Raw genomic sequence first — 24,563 nt, forward strand, 5'->3', positions numbered from 1 at the left:
AGTAGCATAATCAAATGTTCATGTGAAGTTGGATAATAGCATGATTCATGTATTTTATTCTTAAATAATTAATACATTCTAATTGTACAATTGCATTTTGTTTGTCTTAGCAAGGAAAAAAATAACATTCTCACACTTGACATGTGTACATGTATTCCCTATTTAACAACACCCTTTGTACAATGGTAAAAAAATAACATTATGATTTAATGGTAAAATATTGTGAGTATACAACAACTTTGGTGAAACACAATCGTATTAAGAACTGTTTATTAAAACTAATCCATAATTTATCAAAAAGCTCAAAATAAATTCAAAAATCAACAGATCAAAGAGTTCATATTTAGATAGTCTTTGTAACAATAATTAGTTAAAGAAATTGAAAATATAAAATATTCTATTATCAGGTAAACAATAAAATTTTACAAAAATATATATATATATATATCTAAGAGATATTATATTTGAATTAATATAATCACACGCAAAGTACTTGAACTATTACTAGTAAGGTAAAATGTCGAGAAAACATGTCGATCAATCATTAAGTTACACATTTTGCTGAAAAACCATCCTGATGCTAGTAGCTAGCAAGGAAAGTTTAGTTTCAGTCGAAAATATGTAATCCATGACGAAAGGCTCCAATTACAGGTCTTTGTACGATGTTTGTAAGGTTTCTAATTAGCCAACTCCATCCATATGTTTCCATGCTTGCAAAATGAAACCCAAACACGTTTTACCATATATATCACAAATGTCTAGGTTCGGTGAATCTCAATCATCTGCTACAGCTGCAGCATATAAGGCCATTCAGCATTATCAATCTGACCCGAGTTGTCTCTGCCACTGCTGTAGGAGTGCTGCTAGTTCTTAGACTTTTAGCAGAACAATATCCAAGCCATGGGAGAGGCAGCAGTAGACCCAGCTTTTGTTCAAGACATTGAACACAGGCCTAAACCCACAAGAATTGAAGCTGAAGGCATCCCACTCATTGATCTCTCTGCGTTAAACTCTCCCCATTCTGATGCTGATTTGGCGCGCCTGGTCTCTGAGATAGGTGATGCATCCCAAAAATGGGGTTTTTTCCAAGTTATCAATCATGGGGTTCCATTGGAATGCCGAGAAAAGATCGAACTGGCATCGAGAAAATTCTTTGCTTTACCCAAAGAGGAGAAGTTAAAGGTGGGGAGGGACGAAGCGAATCCTTACGGATACTATGATACCGAGCATACAAAAAATGTTAGAGACTGGAAAGAAGTGTTTGATTTCTCTGTGAAGAATCCTACATTTATTCCAGCTTCTCATGAACCCGATGATCAAGAAGTCAGGGAATTGACTAATCAATGGCCTCAAAATCCTCCGGAGTTGAGGTAATATCTGTTTTTTGCGTCCGACCTTTAGAAACTATATACATCAACCAGATAACTTTAGAAATTATATATTATATACATCAACCAGTATTTTTTTGCCTTATAGGAGAAAAGCCATGAAAGTAGGACCCTCTGTTTTAAGGCAGGAACAAAACCCCCTTAACCTTGTTGGTTATGAGTCAAAACAAGCATATGATTTGCCTCTTTATGAGGACCCTTAACCTAGACTACATCATACTTTGGTTTTTTGTGTGATTGAATAATTAAGTTGCATTTCTTCCAGGGAAGTTTGCGAAGACTATGCTCATGAAGTGGAAAAACTGGCTTTCAAGTTATTGGAGCTAATAGCTCTGAGTTTGGGGTTGCCCAAGAACAGGTTCAATGGCTTCTTTGAGGACGAAACGACCTTTATCAGGCTCAATCACTACCCACCTTGTCCTAGCCCTCATTTGGCTCTCGGGGTTGGTCGACATAAGGATGCTGGGGCCTTGACCATTCTTGCTCAAGATGATGTTGGAGGACTTGAAGTGAAGAGCAAAACTGATGGAGAGTGGATTCTTGTGAAACCAACTCCTAATGCTTATATCATCAATGTTGGTGACATTATCCAGGTATCATCAAAGGGCAAATAAGCCATGAAATCGAAGCCCGATGTAATAATTCAGCTAACAATTTTGTCGGATTGTGTGCAGGTGTGGAGCAATGAGAAATATGAGAGTGTAGAACACAGGGTGAGTGTGAATTCTGAGAAGGAAAGGTTTTCCATTCCGTTCTTCTTCAATCCAGCACACCATACCTGGGTTCAACCCTCGGAGGAACTCATCAATGAGCAGAATCCTCTCAAGTATAAGCCCTATAACTGGGGAAAGTTCTTCACAACCAGAAAGCGCAGTAATTTCAAGAAACTTAATGTTGAAAATTTGCAAATATATCATTTCAAGATTGATAACTAAGAAGCTGCTGTATTGGTGCTTGCTCGTGTTAAAACATGTAATATGCTTTCAGCTTTTCACCTTGCCCGGGAAGGCTACTTATTCTGTATCTGTAAATGAGTGAAGAATAAAATTAGAAGTGCTGAAATAAAGGATCACAGCTCACTTGAGTATCCTACTTTATTTCCAATGATACTTGTATTATATTTCTTGCATTCGCTTACTTTTCTCTTAACATTAAAATTTGACTAGTGAATTGAAGGCTGCTGCGCTTCAACACATTAAGAGGTTCAAATATTTGCTAACAGGATTTAATTAAAGTTTTTAGTGTTGGAAACCGGAAAAATGAGTAATGGGAAAATGCAGCCTAAAATGGTTGCTGACTAATGCTGTGGAATAGGCAATTGTCACAGAACTGCAGAAAGCTCATTCCCACAAAAACCAAAAAGAGAACAACAACAATAACTGCTACTGCAACAACAACAGAGCTCAAACCTGAACGCTATCGCTATCCGCTTTCTAATGTGCAAAACTGCACAGAGGCGAAAATCAGATTCAACTTAACACCACGAATAATGTCAATATCCAATTTCAGAATGTGAATCGCACGTTTAAGCACGATCAATTTCAAGACATGAATCCTTAAAGATAAGAAAATAACTTGATAGATCAAGTCAAGCTGGTAAAGCTGGAAACTAATTAACAGACAAATATTTCAAGAATCAAGACAATGGGTTAGTAAAAGTCTTCATATTTTAATTTCTACGAAGGTTCCTTTTCATTTTAAGTGGAACATGTGGCCAAAGTTGATAAACTGCAGGCCCCGCAGACAGAATTCGGTGTCAAAACCTACCATTCAGTTTGGTCATAAGAAATTTAGTAGATTGGTACTTCCGGTTAGAGTCTGATAAAAGAAAACTAGAAAAGAGAGAGACATGGAGGCAAGGAAGTCAGAATTCAGCATGATCATGTCAGTTCTTCTTCCAGTGTTTCTTCTCCAATTGCCAAAACCAACAACATCAGCAACGCCTCGCCTTCAGCCGAGCAAGCATTTTATCCTAGTTCACGGGGCATGTCATGGAGCCTGGTCCTGGTACAAGCTAGTTGCGTTGCTAAGATCAGCAGGTCATAACGTCACAGCTCTTGACTTGGCAGCTTCAGGAATCAATCCAAAGCAGGTCTACGATGTCAAGTATATATCTGATTACTTTCAGCCACTGAGGGATTTCATGGCTTCCCTTTCTTCAAATGAAAGGGTGATCCTTGTTGGCCACAGTTTCGGTGGACTCGCAATTTCGCAGGCCATGGAAATTTTCCCCGAGAAAATTACTGTTGCTGTTTTTATAACTGCTTTGATGCCTGGTCCAGAGCTCAAAATATCCATCCTTAACCAAGAGGTATGCCTTTGCTAACCAAGATTGGTCACATACCTGATATTCCTTTGTTTTTTTTTTGGGTGGTGGTTGTTAGTAAGGTTTCATTTTGAGTAAAAGTTACTTGCAGGCATTGAGTGATTTGCAAAGACTGATTGTGGAACCAAAGAAAATAATAATAGCAAGATGATTTTTTCAGAACTAGATGGGGTGTTCGTGCCAAATTTTTAAAACCACAAGGGGTGTTAGTCTGTCATTTTTACCTCTTTTCTTTCCAGCCTGCGATAGAATGTGAATCAGCAAGTTAAGCAGTATGCAAACCAGTACGGTTGGCATCAGACACTCAACAATGACGTTGTTTTGTTGTCAAATTTGACGGTTAAAATGTTATTGTCAATTACTGCCACAAAGAAAGCAAAGCTTCATTCACTCAGAATGCTTGAATTTATGAAACAGAAAAATAGTTTCTTGGGTTCCTTCCAAGTTCCAACACCTGCCTAGGATATTCATCCTTGAAGGCTGAAGCCCCACAAACAGCATAAACGACTCTCAGATTAAACGATAAACGCCCACCCCAGCAGTCTCTTGAGTGAGTACCAGCCTGTTATTGTAAAGACTATTTAGGATAGAAAATGACCATAGAACGTTGCTTTGCATTCCATCAGGTTGGCCTTTTGAAGTACTTGAAAGTAACTAAATGGAAAGTCGGTGTATGCAAGACAATACTACTTATAAGGGCAGAAGATTTGACAGCTGGTTAGTCCTTTGTCCTATGTCCTTTCTGATCAATTTTACACTGTGCTGTTGTAGTCATTCAGGAGACAGAATTCTCTACTAGATAGCCATTTTCTTTATGACAACGGACCAAATAATCCTCCAACTGCTTTTGTCTTTGGACCAAAGCACTTATCAGCAAAAGTATATCAACGCAGCCCAATTGAGGTAAGGAGAATTAGATTGTCTGTTTCTGGGATTAAAGTTCAAATATGGATTAAGCACTCATAGCTTGTATCTATTCCAGATTATTCACAGCGTCATATAAACTTCATTACCAATTGTGCCCCCATTTGTTGTAGGATTTGGCACTGGCTACAATGTTGCTGAGACCTTTATTCCTGTACAGCGAAGAGGACATGACAAAAGAGCTAATGTTGACGACAAGGAATTATGGATCTGTTAGTCGTGTGTTTATTATAGCGGATGAAGATAAGCTGCAAGAGAAGGGTTTTCAGGAATGGATGATACAAAAAAATCCCCCTGATGAAGTGGTTGAGATCACAGGGTCTGATCACATGGTCATGATCTCGAAGCCAATTGAGCTCTTGGTTCGTCTTCTAGGAATTGCTGGGAAGTACTCTTGATTAGTCACAGGGTCTGATCATACGATTAGTTTTGCTCTTTTGTTATTTAAAGACTTGTTCATTCAGTCACTGAAATGGACATTTATGGTATTCAAGTCTTCCAAGTAATACACAATTTTGCTCCTCTATTGAAAAGCTTTTTCCTCTTTTCTAATGGAAAAGGATAGAATAAGCTGTCAATATCTGCTGAGCTAGACCATATGCTTCAGCAATCAATAAAATGTTAATGCAAGAAGTATACATTCTGCAACTAAGGCCCTACAGTGAAGTAAACACTGCCATGCTTCAAGAATGTTTGGTGTTACATTCTTCCTCTTCATTCAGTGGAAAACGTCCGCCTAGGAGGTGGAGCTTAAAGAATCTCACCTGCACTTTAAATTTGCTCAAGGGAAAAAGAAAACAGTTTGCTTGATTATTATATGCAGACATAAATTGATTAAAATCGCTGGCATGCAAATCATATGAATGTTTGATGTGATGCCACAGATGAGTCGAAAGTGCAATTATTGTCATTTAGTTTGAATATTTTAACTTGTCAGCATACAAATATTAACGCTTATCCATTACTCCATTAATTTAACAAAAAGGTTCTCCAGTTTCTTCAAACTGGGGTACTAAAAAAGTCCTAGTTTCAATATTTTAGATGGTTATTTATTGTCCTGGCAGGCAGAGAAAGAGAAATAAAGCTTACATATAATACAATGACATAGGCTTCTTCGTTAACTTGAACAAATGAATAGAGACAAAGGACGAAGTTATATCCACATCCAGAGTGATACTTTGAAATCCTGATTGCTGCAGAGTGCAAATTTTGTATGTAATTGGAGCTAAAAAATGAGCAAAACTCCTTTCAGAATATGCCAACTCTTGTGAATCTCGCTCATATGAATCCTCCTTTTGAATGCAAAGAACATACCAACACTTTGTCATTCTACAGAAGCCAGAGTATTATGATCCTGATAGAGGCAGAGGCCTATGCACTGCCCATATTGACCATTCATCCCGAAACTGCAAGTCTTTTCTGATTTTCGGTCCTTATTTAAGATATATTACATATTGTCAGCGGTAACAAACTAATAAACCAAGCATTCTGCTCATCAAACATAGCAACCATCTTGCAGGTGAAAGCATTCTTTATTGCACTGAAAAACAATAACAATTTAGAACTTGGAAGCCATTACTGTCCTGAAGAAACAAGAAGAAACGAAAAGGGCCCAAATCACCTTAGCAGTGACATTTCCTAACAAATTTTGCCGGGGAAATGACAAGCAAAAACTTCAAGTATAAATCTCAATTTATGTGCAAAGGTACATCGAGACAAAATGCATATGCATCACAAAGATGGACAGACGTGATACAATCTTGAAAATGGAAGATACAAGCTCAGCTATACATTACTGAAACAGCACACGCACAAGGGCTCTCCTAGACATATTTTGGTGGCAAAAAAAAAGGATTCAAGGAAGAAGACCGACATATGGAGCTGGAACGGTATAAGCTGGATTGGAAGCAAAGAGATGCCGCGAGGTGGTTTGATCGACAACCATTCCAACAGCGTTGATAAAGACCACCACGAACTCAATTACAAGGTTCAGTAGTTCTATGCATAATTCCAATCTCTGGATCACCATTTTTAGCTGCTGCTAGAGTATCCTTCCTTTTGTCCCCAACTGTTCCAAATTTCAACTCTTTTATTTTGTTTTGTGAAAAGAATTCCAACCCTTTTTATACTTGACAGACTTCCTGTCTGAGTTATGCAGAGATAAAGTTGGCTTTTGGAAACTCCAATGGTCACGCCACCTCTTCGTTCTTTTTTCTTTTTTTTTTTTTTTTTTGCCTGACCTTCTTTCTGATAGCAATACCCCATCCTGTGTTAGGTGATTGGGTATACGAAATGGGTAGATGGGCAATTATTGTGTTGATTAATAGTAGTACAATATATATCTCTTCCAACGGGGAATATGACCTTATTATTTAGTAGTAATTGAAAGTCTCGATTTTTTTTTTTTTTTATTATTATTGAAAGTCTAGATTACAACACCACAGTCAATATCTGGACTTATCCATAACAGGTTAGACCAAAAACAAGGAAAAATGCTGCAAACCAATGCAGATTGCGGGGTGCTTGCGGATATAGGTGACAAATAAATTTATTTAGTTAAATTTACTCATATTCGTTCATAAATAGATGGATATGGATATCTTGAATTTTTGCATATAAGTATAAATGAGTTACTCAAAAATATTAATTTATTAAATGGGTATTATTGGGTAACCCATCAAATCCAATTAATCCATTTAGAATTGTCTTTTCCCAAACCTCCTCTCTTCTCCCATTCATTTTTTTTTTCAAATTTTTTATTTTGTCATGATATTAACTACTTTTGTTTCATTATTATTATTATTTGTTGGTTTTATTTTATCATTTTATTCTCTCTTAGTTTGTTAACTTGCTCTTTTTTAGTATTACCAATTTATAACAAGTTTTAGTCTTTTTTCCTACCTTTCCAAAATAAAATTTTAAATTTACATATTAAAAAAATGTTAGGAGTTCAAAATTTTTTGGATTAAATTTTTATATTAATTTTTATAGTACTTTGTTCAAAATTTTATATTCTTATTGTTCAATTGTTAAATAGTATGTAATTTTATAACATAGAGTACGGATGGAAAAAATTTAGTAATTAAGCTTATTGAACATTATAAGTAAATATTTAAAATTAATGATGGGGTGCAAAGGGTGGTATAAATTGAGTTATAAATGGATAATTAGGTTACCCAATTCATATTTTGACTTATCCATTTATATCAATCTAATTAAATGGATATAAATAAGTTGACTCATTTCTACCTATTACTCATTTTAACCAATCTAAACCCGTTTAAGTCACTCATTTTGATATCTTTACCTTTGGGGAAGGAACCCACTGGCAACTGGATTTTTATGCAGATTGTCCGTACCAATGGATATATCTTAAACTAATATATAAGCTGTCTCGGTAATTTGAAGTGATCTTGCGGGAAACTGGCTTTTCATTATCTTACTCTGCCCAAATCAAAATGTACATCAGAATGCTTTATTCATGCACATAAAAATGTGATTCATGAGCACGTATTATTCTTGAAGCACTTCATTGCTCAGGATTTAAATCCCGTGGTAAATGTTGTCGAAATAGTTACGTGATAATTCGTTTGGATTAACTGTTTTTTGAGGTGTTTTTGAAATATTTTATTGTAATAATGTAGGTGAATAATTTTTACTGTAAATGAAGTTGTTTTTGATATTTTTGAGATTATTTTTGTTTGTATATTATTGTATATGAAAATTTTATTTTTTAAAAAATGATCGATCCAAACGGAGTCAACAGAATACTACTCTGTTCTCTGTGCATACAGTGCATTGTATGAACTAACTTACCAAACACGACAAGTTTCTTGAAAATTTTCAGAAACAATCTCATACAACTGTAGCAAACTGATTACTTGTCTGAATGAAATTCCACATCGATATCGTAATTCGACTTTTGTCCAAAAATTGTGAACAGTTGTAATAACCGAAAACGGGGGTAGGAATGACGGAATTTTGGGCCCCTTCTCAAAGGTACCCTATTTCCTTCCTGGCCGTGGAGGGTGGACCACGGCTCGACGTCATTTAAAAATCATAAAATCTAGCCGTTATGAGCAAATTATTTACACTTCAAATTTCAACCCCTTGCTTTTCCCTTTTTCTTCAAAAAGACCCAGCCTGCCCCCCAAATTAGCCTCTGCGGTTCGCACATTTCAAATCCCACAGCCGCGGTGGTGCTTACAATTTTACGCCACCCTCAAAATTCAAAATCTCCTCAAATCCCAGCCGTCCATCCAACCCCAACGCGCCACCCTTGTTACCAAACCCATAATAGTCATAGTGAGTAGAGTACTAGTGCTCAACTTCTCCTTTCAAGATTTCAAGACTCCCCCCTCCCCTCTCCAAATACTACACAGCACATGAAGAATCTGCGGAGAAACTCACTTAATTTCCCTTCTTACCACTGCTTATAGAGCATTAAATCAAGCCGAAGAGTAAAAATCAAGCACTGGATCAGCTAAATATAGCTGCTTTTCTCTACCTCAGAGGAACACAATTTCAGGGTCTCGTGGACTGAGAATTCTTTTTGTCATTTCCTCAGCCAGGTAAACCATCGAAAATCCCTTCTTCATCTTTTCTTTTTTTTTTTTCTCAAGAAATCAAGAAACCTCTTATTTCTCACTTCTGTTTGCTCGTCTTCTGTACAGAATGTTGAGAGATCTCAAGTTCTTGCGCCGAAACACGGGGAAGGATTCCAGTATAGAGGATGCTGAGAATGTTCCACTGAATCCAAAGGACTCATTGGTTCCTCAGATTGGTTCAGATTCATCATCAAGGCCCCCCTTAAATGTAATTCAAGAAGCAGCCCAGGTTTTGAAAGGTGGCTTAGATCAAGAAATGAGTGTTAGGGCCAGTAAAACTGATAGAACCCCTACTAAGTCCACCAAAGCTACAACCTCGGTGCACCTTCGTACACCGGAAAAGCAGGGCAAAAATCGATTCGGTTGGGCCCAGAAAAGTGAATCAAGTTCAAATGCTGCAGAAATGAAGGGTGATGGGAATGGTAATACGCGGACAGTGGCCAATGTTGTAACTCCTCGTTCGACTAGGACTATGGGGAGGGCTAATAATTCCAGTTATTCAGAGTGTAATTCAACTCAAAGCACACCTACAAAGAGTGTGAGCAAGCCTCAAAATCCGGGATTTTGTTTGGCTAGTGGTTCTAGGCCTCCTCCTAGTGGTGGTGCTCGGATGTCCAACTTTGCTGCTCTGTCTAAAGGGATACCAATTTCTTGTAATTCAGTTACTGTTGTCAATTCTGTCGAGGTCCCCCATTTTGAACCCAAGGAGGACCCCTCATTCTGGTTGGAGCACAATGTCCAGGTAAGCTGCTTTTATTGATGTGCTATGTCTTTTCAGCTCTCGATGAATATATTTGTTTATTTTTTTTCCTTACATTATTTGTAAAAGATGTAAATTTGGAAGCTAAGCATTGAATTTATTTAGGTTTTGATACGTGTACGGCCTCTCAGCAATGCAGAAAAAAGTACTCATGGTTACTCTAGGTGCCTGAAGCAGGAAAGTGCACAAACCATCACCTGGATTGGGCAACCTGAAACACGGTTCACATTTGATCATGTTGCCTGTGAATCAATAGACCAGGTATTCTATTAGATTAAAAAAAAAGCAATTACGAATGAATTTCTTGAGGAAATTTCCTTCGTCTAATATCGAAACTATTGCAATTTTTCAGGAAACACTTTTCAGGTTGGTTGGTTTGTCAATGGTGGAGAACTGCTTATCTGGATACAACAGCTGTATGTTTGCTTATGGGCAGGTATGAAATATAAATTGCACGTTCTTCTTAAAATCATTAGAAGTAAACTGGGGAGTGTATATATTGTTGGCTTTCATTTACCAAAGTAGAAGCCTGCAGAATTACCAAGCATTTCATAGGAAAGAATGCAACTGAGACAAAAAAATAAAATAAAATCGTAGGAGAGTATTTCCGAGAATCCCTATCAATAGATAGAATCTGATGCGTATCTTGACTGAACTAAAAGGATATATTACTTCTTATATTTGCTTTATTCTATTGTCTGGCTCTAAATGTCCTCTCCCGCTAAATATTTTGAGACTCTTCTATGATTTTAAAATGTGTAAACTGTCAACAGTTTTACAATTTTCTGTCTCTCCTGGCTTCCTTGAATAACTATTGCCTTTCCTCTGCTAATTATACTTGGTTTTAGGTGTCTGTGTTGCTGTCAAAGTTTCCTCCTTTTCAAAATGCGGCAGTTTTTTCAGCTCTGGTTGTTCACTTGTGGTGTTAATCAAAATTTATTGAACCATTAAACCTTGTCCATATGTAGTTTGAAGTAAAATTGCTTTAATCTGCTTATCTTTTCTTGGGTTTAGCCTGAAGTCAATAGCTTGTCCTGAAATGTAAAAGTTAAACAATGCAGACAGGAAGTGGGAAGACGCACACAATGCTTGGTGACATTGATGAGCTAGAAATTAAACCCAGCTTAAATCGTGGTATGACGCCACGGATATTTGAGTTCTTGTTTGCAAGAATCAGAGCAGTAAGATTAACGCCTTTTCTTTCTTTTGTTCAGTCAACTTCTGATTTAAGTATTTTAACCATATTTGAACATGCTTTCTATGACTCTTTACCATTCAGGAACAGGAAAGTCGTAAGGATGAGAAATTACGATATCATTGCAAATGTTCATTTTTAGAGATCTATAATGAGCAGATTAGTGATCTCCTTGATCCTTCATCAACAAACTTACAGGTACTTTCGGTTCTGCCTTTGTACTAATATGACTTTAAACACACATGAAAGGTTTTGGATGTTTTCTGATAATTAAATTTTCCATTTCAAGTTGCGTGAGGATATCAAGAAAGGTGTGTACGTTGAAAATCTATCAGAATTTGAAGTCCAAACTGTTGGTGACATTCTTAGACTTTTGAGACAGGTGACTACTTCTACTTAGTAATTCAATTTGGAAAATGTCTCTACATGCTGAGCTTTAATGTTGCTGCTTAGGGTTCTTCAAACAGGAAAGTTGCAGCTACCAATATGAACAGAGAAAGCAGCAGGTCACACAGTGTTTTTACATGTGAAATTGAGAGTAGTTGGGAAAAGGACTCCACATGTAATTTCCGTTTCGCACGGCTGAACCTTGTCGATCTTGCTGGTTCTGAAAGGTAGCGCTCTAATATAATCAAGCTTGCCATTCATTTACTATGTCAAAAACATGAACTCCAATATGTATGCCACATTGCCCTCGCTTGCAACAGGCAAAAGACTTCTGGCGCTGAAGGTGAACGTCTAAAGGAGGCAGCAAATATCAACAAATCGTTATCTACTCTAGGGTATGCTCAACATCATTATATGCTGCTGCCAGTATTACCCTTTTGGTGGCAGGCTCCTATATTTAACTTTATTTATATTTTTCCCTCTTGCAGACATGTAATAATGGTTCTTGTGGATGTTGCAAATGGAAGACCAAGGCATATTCCATATAGAGACTCCAGGCTGACATTTTTGCTTCAGGTCAAGTAAAAGTTATTTCTTGCTCGTCATTGAGCATTAACGTATACATACTTTTGTTCTCACAAGGAATGTAATACAGGATTCTCTGGGTGGAAACTCGAAAACAATGATAATAGCCAACGTCAGCCCTTCTATTTGGTCCGTACATATGTTTTTGCTACTTTGATGCACTGTGCCTAGAATGTAGAGGTCCTGAAATTAGATGGACTTTAACTTCATTTCTCTTCTTCAGCTCAGCTGCAGAAACACTGAACACTTTAAAGTTTGCTCAGCGAGCAAAGCTCATTCAGAACAATGTAAGCTATTTTCCTAGTGTATCTAATGTGATCCAGCTCATTTTCAGATTCAACCAATATATTAACTCCTCTTTTTTTCTTTGTTTTTATCTCTCTTTTGTGATAAAATAGGCTGTTGTTAATGAAGATACTTCTGGAGATGTTGTCACATTACAAAACCAGATACGGCTTCTTAAGGTAGCATCTTCTGTTTTGCTGATCTCAATATGCAATCAGTCCAGAAATTTGATCTTTTATGGAACTATTCAACAGGAGGAGCTTTCTGTTCTCAAACATCAAAATGTATCCCGAGCTTTGACATTTGGTCCACTTATGGTGAATAATACACATGAAGATGGCAGTAGTTGCTATGAAGAAGCATTTGAAATAGATCAGCAGTCTTATTTACTTGATAAAGACAAAGGCAGTCTGAGATTATCTACTAAACAGGTATAATAGCTTCCTTTTTGTGCACAACCCTTCTTGCATTTTTTATGTTTCCAGTAATTATCTGCCTCAAACATCAATTAAACGGAGAGGACATGGAGCATTTAGTGGCTGAGGGATCTAATGATAGGAAATGGAGATATCATCAGGCAATAGGACAGAGGATGAGATTAATTATGTCCAACAAATGACAATTGACCATTAGTGTACAGAATGTGGAAGTAATTTTTGCTATTCATATATCATGCATTGTCCACTACGTCACTGTGCCACTCATGAATTAGTTGAATTGCAAGAGAAAAGCTCTATATAACCGATTCCTTTCTAGAATTAAAATACAATTTTAATTTTCATCTTTATGACTTCAAGATCTTTCTTGCTTATGAAATGCTTGTGATGTTTAATTTTAGAATATCTTTTTTTCTGCCATATCCAGCTATTTTATTCTTCAGTTTTTTCTTATCCAGTTCAAATCATTGGAGACTACACTTGCTGGTGCTTTAAGGAGAGAACAGATGGCAGAAATTTCTATTAAACAACTTGAAGCTGAGATTGAGCAGCTGAACCGTCTGGTAGTCCTGATCCTATCTTCTTATATATGTGCTTTTTTTCACAAGAAGAGCCACACTAATCACAAAACACAAGTTATATTGTCATATAGCTCTAAATTCTTTACTTGCTTGATTTTCCTTGCATAATAATACACTGTTTCACAGGTGCGTCAAAGGGAGGAAGACACCAGGTGCACAAAGATGATGTTGAAATTCAGGGAAGACAAGATTCAACGATTGGAGTCTCTTCTTGGTGGATTAATGCCAACAGATGCTTACTTATTGGAAGAGAACAGGGAGCTTTCCAATGAAGTTCAGTTGCTTCGAGCTAAAGTAGAAAAAAATCCAGAAGTGACTCGCTTTGCCCTTGAAAACATTAGGCTTCTAGAACAACTTCGAAGGTAGGATTTCTAAGAATAAAAATCATGAGACATTCTAAAATACTTGCAAGATTAAGAGGTATTGATTTTGGTCTAAAAGTTCATTATTTCTGCTGGTAGATTTCAGGACTTCTATGAAGAAGGGGAGAGAGAAATGCTATCAGCAGAGGTATCTGAACTTCGGGATCAGGTATTCAAGAATCTGAAAAACAGCCGAGATGCTTTTTCTGTTCTCAAGTTTGTGGCATGTATTAACACTATCCCCCTTTTTGACAGTTAATTTTTTCTCTTGACGGGACATTGAAGCAACTTAACCATCTAGACATGAGCATGCTGCCTAATGTAATCCTCTAAAGTACCTTTTAATCTCTTTCTACTGCCATTCCAGATTTAGGTTCAAAATTAGAATAGAAATAGAAGAGATTGTAAGTATCAAACCCTTAACGCCTTACATAATTAATTCTTTGTCCCTTTGTGACAGCAGGGCATAGATGTACCCGAAGAGAATGATTCAGTTCACGAAGAGGTTTGAATTCTCATCTCCAAAGAGTTGGGTGTAATTCCATGATCTTGATTTCTCATATCTGATATGTAGTCTTATATTGCAGTTAAAAAGAACACTGTGTGAATTAGAAGAATGCAGGACTAACCTAAACCGCTGCTTAGAGTACAATGCAAAGCTCAGCAGGTAAAGAGTTCGTTCCTGCTGCATCTTTTCTTCTTCTTTTTTTCTTTTTTGGCTCAACAATTTCAGACTCTGCAGGGAAGTTGAGGATTTGCACTCTTCATTAAGCATTAGTAGATCTGGAGCTGAGGAACAGGATGGCAATATTAAAGTCATTAAGGTAACTTTCTTGGACAATGGCATTCCATTTTATGGGTAGCTAAAGATCACGTTTGGCTCGGCAAGTGGATGAGGCCCATAAATATGCTTTTCTTGAGTTTTGCAAAAGGTCAAAGAACATTTCTTATTTGAGGGATGTGAATAAACTTATTAAATTTATTCATCTTAATTGCTCTTGATCACAACATGTAATTAGTTATGTTTCGAGGAACAGTATATTTAAAATCTCTGTTAATATTGTTGTAAATAATAGCTAATGTATTAAACAGTATATTAACAGGAAGTTATTGAATAACAGTTCCTTTGTAAGTGCAGAAGTGATGTTTAATATGCAAGTCAATTTATCTAACATGAAATTCTGGTCTTTGTATAATTACAGAAGTGCATTTAGTAGGTTTTGTAGCTTAAGAACGTTTCAGGATGATTTGCAGTTCTTAGCATATGCATGAACCTTGTTAGTGGAGCATAATGACCATATGTTATCTTTCTTGCACAGTATGTGTCATACAATATAGGATATGCACTTTCAAGTTGTTGATGAGGATAATTTTCCATGACTTTCCAGGAGTCCATAACGGAAGCTCCATCTTTCCATAATGAGCCAATAGAGGCTGCTCAGAAAGTGAAGAAAGAAACTTGGCCAGGAAATATGAATGAACAAATAGAAGAAGTTCTTGATTTGCAACTGGAGTTGGATATTCTGAAAGTTATTCTCAAAGAAGAGAGGTCTTACCGTCAGCAAGCCGAGACAAGGGCACAATCCCTGAACAGAGATCTTAGTCTGTCAAAGGAAAAGGTCCTTTTGATAACCAAACAGTGTGATGCTGTGGAAGAAGAACTAAAGGAAGCAAAATCCATCATTGAAGCTCTCGAGTCACAACAAATTCTAGTGATCAATGAGTTAGAGGAACTCAGAAACGCTAACACCCAGAACGTGGAAACTTTGCACAAACAGAAGCTTGAACTCTCTACTCTGAAGGAGCAAACTGGTTGTCAAGATTTCAAAAATCTTCCATCAACTACGCACAATGAAGATTGTTCTTTAGAAGAGAAGCTGAACAAGATGCATGCTTCTCTAGAAAAAGCCAACAGACTCAATAAGTGGTACCAAAGTGACAGAGCATTTCAGGCATCCAATGAAGAACAAATGGATGAGGTCCGTAGGCAGGTTGAGGCTGAAACTGCCGAGGTCATTGTATGCCTGCAGGAAGAACTTTATCTTCTTCAGCAAGAAGTCCAAGCAGGTAATGAGAAAGAGATGGAGACCAAAGAGAGCTTGGCAGTTTTGCAAACTGAAATAAAAGAATTGCAGGAAAAATTATCTTTGATGACCCAAGAAAACACAAAATTGAGCAAATTGCTAGAGAACAAAGAAAATGAATTAGCACAATTGTCTGGAGAATGGGATCTGTTGACCAATGAGATTGAAGCTGTTCTTCAAGGTGGGCATGAGTCCCTTAAAGATGCATCAGATCAACTGACTACTATCTCAAGTTCATTTCCCCAGAAAAGCAGTTGGATTTCTGCTCAATTTGGAAGGATGGCAAAACACATTTTTGAGAAGGAATTGCTGATTGAAGAGCTCAACCATTATTTAGATGTTGCTTCCAGTAAAAGAAATGAAATGGAGTGCATGCTGAGTTCTTTAAGAGGAGCCGCTCTGGTTATGACTGAAGTGCACCAGCAAGAGTGCAGTAGAAAGGACAAAGAGATAATCCAGCTATCTTCCCAGTTGACTGCTGAATCTTCTACGATTCTTGAACTGAATAACAGAATCAAGCACGTCGAGGATCATCTTAGAAATGCTTCAACTTGTGCAACAGTTGCTTTTGTTATTGTGAATCGATTATCTGAGTTGAACTCTAATCATCTTGATGCATTAAAGCATTTGGATAAACAGCTCAAGGAACTAGTAGAAACAAACACTAACAAGGATTGTGTTATTCAGAGTCAGGCTTCGATAATTGGCGAAGCAGAGAAGCAGGTTCAGTCTCTTAAAAAAGACTTAGAAGGGTTGAAGGCAAGCTGCAGTGATCTAAGTCTGAAGCTATCTGAGGAGCAGAAATGCGGTAATGCTTTGAGACTGGAGCTAGAAGACTATGAAGAAAAAACTATCTTGAAAACAGGAGAGAAACTTACAGAGTTCAAAAATGGTGTTTCAGAAGTGAGATCTTACATGAAGGAGTATGTGGAGACAATTGGAAGTTTTGGAGGACATGATTCTACAGAAACTTCTACATGCTTCTCCGTCAATGAAAATGATGACAAACGGGTAATTTAGCACTTTCCTTATTTAATCTAGCTGACTCTTTAGTTCATTCACCCTTTAAAAAAGAATGAAGCATAAGATTTCCTCAGAATTTCATTTACTAATTGTGTCTATGTTGGTATTTGTTGCAGACAGGTATGGAGACAAAAGAAGCTTTCAAATACATGAACTCATGTGCTGACGGAGATATAATATTTAAATCACCAGGATGTTTTGCTGACCTAGGAAATAACAGAAGTGGTGAGAACATTTTGGAGTGTCAAAATACTTTGAAGGATGTAAACAACAAAGATGCCACCATTATGCTTCTGAAGAAAGAAATAGAATCTGCTCTCGAAAGCTTGAATGGGGTGCAAGCTGAGATGTCCAAATTACGAGATGAGAAAGATAAATTCTACACATCCGAGAAAGAGATCCAGAGGGGCATTGAGTGCATTGTGAATCAGGTAGTTCTTTTGCAGAATGCTATGGATTATTTTGAAGAGGAATCAAAATTCAGGATTGATAGTCTGGAATTTAAGCTACATGGGTTGGAAGAAATTGTGCAGCACTCTTGTAATTCCTGGATCAAGCAAAAAGAGGTAATCCATTCCAAATTTGTTGATTCTTATTTAAGTGGAATATCTAATAACTCAGGCTGCCTAATTTGATCAAGCAATAAGTGGAATTTCTGATCAATCTTGCAAAACTGTGAATGGACAAGCTCGTTCCTGTTTTTCATAATTGACAACACTATAAATAACCTAAATTTACAAGTTAGGGTAAGAAAAAATATTCACCTTCCTCTGTCAGATTGTGTGTTTACCATTATCCTATAACAAATTCTAGTCTCGGCTATTAACTGAGTCCTAATTGATCGTCTCCCTTGTTAATACTTGATAATTTAACCTGTACTTTTTTGCAGTTGCTTGAGGCAGAGCTTGGGGATGCAAGGGCAGTTTCCACGCAGAAAGACACTGAAGCTTCCTGCATTCTTGCTAAATTTGAAGAGGTCCAAGACACCATGAAAGATGCAGATATAATGATAAATGAACTTATGATAGCGAATGAAACCCTAAAGCTTGAGGTTAAAGAGCTCAGGAAAAAGGAGGTTTCGCTAATTTGTGACAGCGATTCCCTTATCAGGCAAGTTCAAAGCTTGCAGATCATAAACGATCAGAAGAATTGCCACCTTGAAGAAGTCGAAAGACAGTTGAAATCAGATTTTGAAACAATGAAGAGCTCAGTAATGGAAATGGAGTTGGTTTTTTCACAGGTCCAAACTGCTTCGATCAAAGATTGTTTGTCTGTAGCCTCTGATTGCCTTTCCATGAGGTCTTACTTTCATGACTCCATAAAGTTAATGAGCTCATGTCTTGAGGACATCTGGTCTGAGATCATTATCAAGGATTCTGCTGTGTCCGTTCTGCACCTTTGTCATTTGGGAATTCTCTTGGAAACAGTGACTGGATTAAATGCAGAAAATGGTTTGCTAAGCCGTGGGTTTGGTGAATCTAATGCAGTTATATCTGAGTTGAGAGAGCAGAATATCAAATCAAGGAGAGAGCTTGAGAGTTGCAGAAGTCTTGAGGGCAAGTTATTGGCTGACATCAAAAATAGTTTTGATCGCATATCCAGGAAAGAGGATGAAACTGGGGAACTCAGCATCAAGCTAACTACTTTTGAGCAAAAGATAATGGATCTACAGTTTCAAGAAGAGTTAATGTTGCAAAGGTCTAACCATATGGGATCAGAACTTGCAGTGCTAATGAAGGAGCTGGATCTCAGTAACCAGAATGTATTGGCATCTTTTCTAGATCGAGAAAGGTTGCTGAAAAAACAGGAGGAAGTATTCCGATCTCAGCAGGACAATTTCATAATGGAAATGTCTGCAAGAGATTTTGAATTTTTGATCATGTCATTGCAGTTAGAACAAGTGACTGCTATAAAAGCTGACATTGAGAAAGAACAGCAAAGTTCTATTGAAGTTCTTGAGACTTTCAAGGAAGACATGATTTTCCAAGTTATAAATGCAAGAGTAACTGAATCAATCTTGCTTGAGACAGAAGAAGAACATTCTTCTCTACAGAAGGAATTTGAAGTAGCAGGAAAGGAGCTGCAAGCAATGCTGTCAGAGCTTGACAAAAGGAATGCAACAATTTCTCAAATGGAAGATTTCAACAGAACTCTTCTTCTTGATGCTCAGTCACTAAATGAAGTTGCTTCTTTGAATGATAAATTGAAAGGTGAACTTGATGAGGAGATGGAAGCAAAAAAAATTCTGTCATTCCAGGTTGAGAAACTTAATGCTGAATGTCAGAAATTAATAGTAGACAAGAAGGTGATTGAAGCTGCTCTTGAACTTTCTTCTGGAGAAATCTCTACCCTTCAGCAGCAAAACCAGACATTGCAAAGTAATATTGTCTTGTTGGAAGCAACATCTCTTCAACTTCAGAATGAGCTCCAGATGAACAATTCAGAACTTAGCAAGTTCCACTCCGTCGATGAGATGGAGAAGTCAACTCGTGGGGATATAGCAAAACTCAAAGCAGAAAATTCTTTGCTCCTTCAGGAATTGGAGGAGAAGAAAGCTGAACTTATCTCATCCTTAAGGGAGAAGAACATCCTTGATGTTGAAAATAAAAAATTGGAGGATTTCATCTCTTCATTGGAAAATCAAACTGCAAAACTGCAGATAGATATGGATGAGGCAAGAGCAGAGGTAAATGAACTCCGCCTTTCTCAGTCTGTAGTCAAAGATGTCATTAAAACAAAAAGCCAGGATTTGCAAATACAAGTTGCTAGAGTCAAGGCTTTGCAAGAAGAGAAAGCTCTCTTGAGAGGTGAACTCAGAGATTACATGAGCAAGGAACGTGAATATCTAAATGCCTCAAGCTCGAAGTTTGTGAGATGTGTTGATTCAGTGGAATATTTGCATGCTGCAGGCAACAATATATGCAGTTTATCCTCTAAAGAAACTCTTTTGTTGGATGATATGTTCCAAGAATTATGTGTCGAGTTTGGAAAGATATCTAGGTTTTTGGAGGATTTTGAAAATCTAGAGAATTTAACTAAAGAGCTTGCATCTGAAACAGCTTCTTTACAAACTGAGTTACTGAGGAAAGACGAAATTCTTGGCGGACTGCTATTTGATATGAGCTTGTTGCAGGAGTCTGCATCTAATAGTATGGACCACAAAGATGAAATTGAAGCATTGTTGGGTTCTATAAGTTCTTTGGAAGATGAACTCCAATTAAAATCAGACAATCTCAATGAAGCTGTTGCCAGAGGCCAAGAACTTGAAGCTCAGCTGCAGGAGAAAATGAGGATAATATCCTGTTTGGAGTTGGATATTGCAAAAGAACATAAGGCTGTAAGATCACTCAAGAGTGAAAATCTTGAATTGATTGCCAGCATTGAAGATGCTTTAGAAGCTAAGAAGTCCATGGAGGAGGAGTTGGTCGAGAGAAGGAAAGTCAGTGAGAACCTTGAAACTGAGGTTGCTGAAATGGGAATTGCTCTTGCTGAAATGAACATAATGATTGAGTCCTTAAAATGTAATTTGAATGATGTTACTGTTGAAAGGGATGATCTCCATGGGGAAATGCTTGTTTTAAAGAAAGGGCTGGAGATGGCACGAATTAGTGCTGAAGAAAATGGAGCACTTGCTGCAGAAGCTCAAGAGGTAGTGCTAATTTGACATACCACTCTCTTTTTGTAATTTGGGAGATTATTCCAACTGCAATTATCATGTAATACCTATAAATCTTGTTGTTTTAACAGATGGCAGAAATTAGTAAAGTTAATGTTGAAGGTAAGGAACAGGAGGTGAAGCTATTAGAGCGGTCTGTCGAAGAGCTAGAATGTACGGTCAATGTACTCGAAAATAAGGTAGTCAGTCTTGTTATACTTTTAGCTTGAAAGTCTTTATGCCATGTATTTACATCATCTCCTGCTTCGTAAGGTCGAGATACTGAAAGGAGAAGCTGAACGGCAAAGACTGCAAAGGGAGGAACTTGAAATGGAACTTCAAGCTATCAGGCAACAGATGCATAGTGTCAAAAGCTGTGATTCTGATATGAAAAGGTTTGTTGAAGCACAAAAAGCAAACAAGAGTATCAACTATTTTCAATCTTGAAATGTTCATTTCTTGACATCTTTAGGAAACTTGATGAAAAAGAGAAAATCCTTGAAGAAGCCCTTCAGCGCATCCAAATACTTGAGAGAGAGATAGCTGCAAAAGACGCAGAGGTGCAGATTTTCTTCTTTCAGTTTTCTTGTTTCAGTGGCAATTTTGAACTTGTAATGTCTTTTCAGCTGTTCAACACAATGATTTTTCTAACTGCTTTTATCATTTGGAAAGACTACTGAACTTTTTGTTCAACAGATCTCCAGATGCAGGGGTCACATCTCTGAACTAAATTTGCATGCAGAGGCCCAGGCTTCTGAGTACAAGCAAAAGGTACAATAACAGCACACATGCTTTATACTTAAACAGTAGTTGTTAAATTTTTCGTATCTCAGAATGATTCAATGAAACTTCAAAAATAGTTCAAGGTACTGGAAGCTATGTTAGAACAAGTCAAACAGGATGTCCCAGCCATCCATGCATCCGCAAATAAGTTGGAAAAAAATGCTTCAAAGTCTAGGGGCTCTGGTTCCCCTTTTAAATGTATCGGTCTGGGTTTAGTTCAACAGATAAAGTCTGAGAAAGATGAAGAGCTTAGTGCAGGAAGACATCGTATTGAAGAACTTGAGGCCCTAGCTGCAAGTAGACAAAAAGAGGTAGTGTTGATTCAATGGCTTTGACACTGATATTGGTGAAAGGAAATTTTGCTATGCTCGTTGATCAACTAACCAACCAAATCTTCTCTCAGATATTCATGTTGAATGCACGATTAGCTGCTGCAGAAAGCATGACCCATGATGTTATCCGTGATTTGTTGGGTTTAAAGTTGGACATGAATAGTTGTGCGGTAATTTGCAGTCTATCCTTGTCCTTTTTGCAAATGAATTGTTTTAGATGTAATTCTCATGTTCAGCACTAGTAGTGGTTTCGAATTTTTTGGAAGTCTACTATTTTGCTAATAGAATTTTAATCTCTTATCAGAACTTGCTGGATAATCAACAACTACAAATGCTCATGGAGAAGGCTCAACTACATAATGTTCAGGTACTTTTAGCTGTATTGTCATGTTGATATTATTGGACATTTTCAAAGAAACTTTCACATATCCATTTATTCTTCTGCTTATAGGAGCAGGAAGTAGCTAAGCTGAAGCAGCAGTTGAATGAATTTATCAAGGAGAGGAAAGGGTAATCAAATGTCAAGTTTAACCTGATATTGATCTTTGTGCTATGATGATTCATCATATTTATGTCATTTAAAACCTTTCTTCAGATGGATTGCAGAAATTGATAGAAAACAAGCTGAGATGGTGACTACACAAGTTGCGGTGGAAAAACTGCGCCAGCGAGATCAATTGCTGACAACTGAAAATGAAATGTTGAAGGTTGTAGTCTTGTTACTCTTGTACTCAACAACTGACTGGTACATAGAAATCTATAATTGCTAAACCTGTTTTGGCGTCTATGCCTTCTATCTGCTCAGATGGAGAACCTGAATTATAAGAAGAGGACTACAGAACTAGATGCAGAAGTAAAGAAGTTGTCCGGCCAGCAAAATCTCCAACAGCGAATCCATCATCATGCTAAAATCAAGGCAAGCTTTTTTGTTTTTCCTTTATACAGAACCAGATGGAATTATTTTTATTCTCAGATTGATCTTTACAACATATCAATTGATCTTCTTAAGAAAACAATGCCCTATCATCTGTGCAATCAATTGAGAATCAGCAATTTCTTGTTAACTGTAACAGGAAGAAAACAATATATTGAAGAGGCAGAACGATGAACTTAGTGTGAAGTTGAGAAAATCAGAGGCTTTGCTTTCAAGGGTGAAGCAAGAGCTGGCTCAGTTTCGGATAGCTGATGGGAGAAGTCCCTGCATCAACTTTGATGAGGAGCAACGGTTAAACGACAAGTTGATGGTTAGTCCTACATGAGAGCCATATTTAGCCTCAAGGAATATGACTTTTGCATCAGTGTATTTTGAGAGGCATGATATTGTGATGGTACAATTGTGATGAAGTTGATCATTTCTTTATAGGAAACTGAGACAGAGAGATTCCAATTGGCACAGGAGTTAGTCAGCCTATGTACCAGCATACTAAAGGTGAGAATTAGGAGAGACTCAAGAACCTCATTCCGTTATACTTTGACGTTCCTTTTCACAGCAGAACCTTTCTTAAAAGTTGATAAGTGCTCCTGAACCCCAACCAAATGTGCAGGCTGCTGGGATAACAAGGCCAACGTCTGAAGTAAATCTGGCGGTGGCTGAAGAAGCGCTTGATCAGCTCAAGAATAGGGTCAATGCCCTAGAAACAGAATTAGAAGACGTGAAATTAAAGGTAGATTGAAAGCATGTTACATTTTTAAACTAATTTAGAGGGATTTCAATGTTGACATCTGTTATATGGCCATAATGGCATCCAAAATCTAAGATGTCATTAGTTTCTCCTTTTCAGAATAGAATGAACAAAGAAAGGATCAGATTGTCTGAGCTCATGCCAGAAACCTCCACTCCATTGAGCTCACGAACAGACCCCCGCCAACAACCGACACTGCTTTCTGCTTTTGACCGATAATTCCAATTGCTGGTTTGGATGGAACATTACTGTTAGCTAGCATTTCTTCATGTTGTACATAGGGCTATAAACACTAAACAGCCATGTACGTTTTACTCACATCAATTATTTTTCTTCCCCTTTTTGTACATAACTGGATTATTTTGCAGTTTGTTTGTGCACATAAATACTCTCATATATATATATATATATATATATATAGCTTAGTACATAAGAGAACCCAATGAAATTGTTGTTTGTACCTACTTTGTTTTCTTCAATAATCTGTTTCTCTCGTCATAAATATTATGCACCTAAAAGATATCAGTTGCGCAATGACTTTTGTTGATTTTGTTTGTCGAAAAGATAACAAATTTGTTTGTTGTTGTAGATTTTGGGTGAAGAAAATGTTCCAGGTCCATATATCTACTTATAGGACAAAGAATTCAGATTTCTTGTAAGAGTTGTTTCTTGGCGTTAATCTTACACGAGTTCTGATTACACGCATGCATGAACCCAATATCTCTCCTAATATCCAACAGATTCGCTAAAAGTAAGAACGTATTTTTCAAGAAAGTGCTCTAGTTTCCCTGAAGATGAGGAATTTTGTCTTTTGGGGGGTTGCAAGAAACAAGCATCCAAGGAAATCGATTACTAGAAAAGAAACGATGGGCCTGCCACTCAGTATCCAAATCCAACTGAACCACTAGCCGATTTCTGGCCTGTCTAAGTAAGAAAAGGTTAGCGCCCATTGCTTTACACAAACTCTCCCTCCGCCGCGTCCCATCCCGTTAGTACTTTACTTTTTAAAGCCCTTGTTGGTCCCCACAAAGGCCAATCTATAATAGACAATTAATCATTTACTCATATGATCAACGGTTAGTATTCCTCTGTCACAGCCCAAGGATGGAAAATATCTGTGACGCTAAAACTCTCCTCCCTCGAAGAAAAAAATAAATATCTCATCCT

At 37.3% G+C, this 24,563-nt stretch overlaps 3 protein-coding genes across 3 annotated transcripts; all 3 read left to right on the plus strand.

The window, feature by feature from the left end:
- Positions 1-707: 707 nt before the first annotated feature.
- Positions 708-2,485, plus strand: LOC113760797 (protein DMR6-LIKE OXYGENASE 2-like). The gene is made up of 3 exons (XM_027303526.1): positions 708-1,370; positions 1,654-1,981; positions 2,063-2,485. Exons 1-3 carry the CDS (start codon positions 901-903, stop codon positions 2,321-2,323), a joined length of 1,059 nt encoding a protein of 352 aa, XP_027159327.1. The 5' UTR covers positions 708-900; the 3' UTR covers positions 2,324-2,485.
- A 709-nt stretch (positions 2,486-3,194) lies between these two features.
- On the plus strand, positions 3,195-5,174 carry LOC113763946 (probable esterase PIR7A). The gene is made up of 3 exons (XM_027307944.1): positions 3,195-3,699; positions 4,486-4,617; positions 4,752-5,174. Exons 1-3 carry the CDS (start codon positions 3,238-3,240, stop codon positions 5,034-5,036), a joined length of 879 nt encoding a protein of 292 aa, XP_027163745.1. The 5' UTR covers positions 3,195-3,237; the 3' UTR covers positions 5,037-5,174.
- A 3,979-nt stretch (positions 5,175-9,153) lies between these two features.
- On the plus strand, positions 9,154-23,772 carry LOC113754098 (kinesin-like protein KIN-12D). Its single transcript, XM_027298433.1, has 36 exons — positions 9,154-9,209; positions 9,312-9,987; positions 10,111-10,266; positions 10,358-10,441; positions 11,067-11,186; positions 11,285-11,398; positions 11,490-11,582; positions 11,654-11,814; positions 11,908-11,982; positions 12,076-12,163; positions 12,243-12,301; positions 12,396-12,459; positions 12,571-12,636; positions 12,712-12,888; positions 13,353-13,457; positions 13,602-13,837; positions 13,937-14,045; positions 14,425-14,504; positions 14,580-14,661; positions 15,226-16,932; positions 17,061-17,510; positions 17,834-20,593; positions 20,692-20,799; positions 20,873-20,994; positions 21,072-21,159; positions 21,296-21,370; positions 21,460-21,693; positions 21,786-21,884; positions 22,019-22,081; positions 22,166-22,224; positions 22,310-22,421; positions 22,520-22,630; positions 22,788-22,958; positions 23,078-23,143; positions 23,259-23,378; positions 23,496-23,772. Exons 2-36 carry the CDS (start codon positions 9,313-9,315, stop codon positions 23,613-23,615), a joined length of 9,009 nt encoding a protein of 3,002 aa, XP_027154234.1. The 5' UTR covers positions 9,154-9,209; position 9,312; the 3' UTR covers positions 23,616-23,772.
- The last annotated feature ends 791 nt before the right edge of the window (positions 23,773-24,563 follow it).

The sequence above is a fragment of the Coffea eugenioides genome, chromosome 2, assembly GCF_003713205.1.
Source record: "Coffea eugenioides isolate CCC68of chromosome 2, Ceug_1.0, whole genome shotgun sequence".
Taxonomy (NCBI): domain Eukaryota; kingdom Viridiplantae; phylum Streptophyta; class Magnoliopsida; order Gentianales; family Rubiaceae; genus Coffea; species Coffea eugenioides.

Excerpts from the sequence above, each read along its gene's own strand:
- LOC113754098 (XM_027298433.1), top strand. The coding sequence starts at position 9,313 with ATGTTGAGAGATCTCAAGTTCTTGCGCCGAAACACGGGGAAGGATTCC. Across the intron at positions 11,815-11,907 it reads GATCTTGCTGGTTCTGAAAG|GCAAAAGACTTCTGGCGCTG; the intron begins GTAGCGCTCTAA and ends CGCTTGCAACAG. Across the intron at positions 20,594-20,691 it reads TTGCTGCAGAAGCTCAAGAG|ATGGCAGAAATTAGTAAAGT; the intron begins GTAGTGCTAATT and ends TTGTTTTAACAG.
- LOC113763946 (XM_027307944.1), top strand. The coding sequence starts at position 3,238 with ATGGAGGCAAGGAAGTCAGAATTCAGCATGATCATGTCAGTTCTTCTT. Across the intron at positions 3,700-4,485 it reads TATCCATCCTTAACCAAGAG|TCATTCAGGAGACAGAATTC; the intron begins GTATGCCTTTGC and ends GTGCTGTTGTAG. Across the intron at positions 4,618-4,751 it reads ATCAACGCAGCCCAATTGAG|GATTTGGCACTGGCTACAAT; the intron begins GTAAGGAGAATT and ends CATTTGTTGTAG.
- LOC113760797 (XM_027303526.1), top strand. The coding sequence starts at position 901 with ATGGGAGAGGCAGCAGTAGACCCAGCTTTTGTTCAAGACATTGAACAC. Across the intron at positions 1,371-1,653 it reads CAAAATCCTCCGGAGTTGAG|GGAAGTTTGCGAAGACTATG; the intron begins GTAATATCTGTT and ends CATTTCTTCCAG. Across the intron at positions 1,982-2,062 it reads ATGTTGGTGACATTATCCAG|GTGTGGAGCAATGAGAAATA; the intron begins GTATCATCAAAG and ends GATTGTGTGCAG.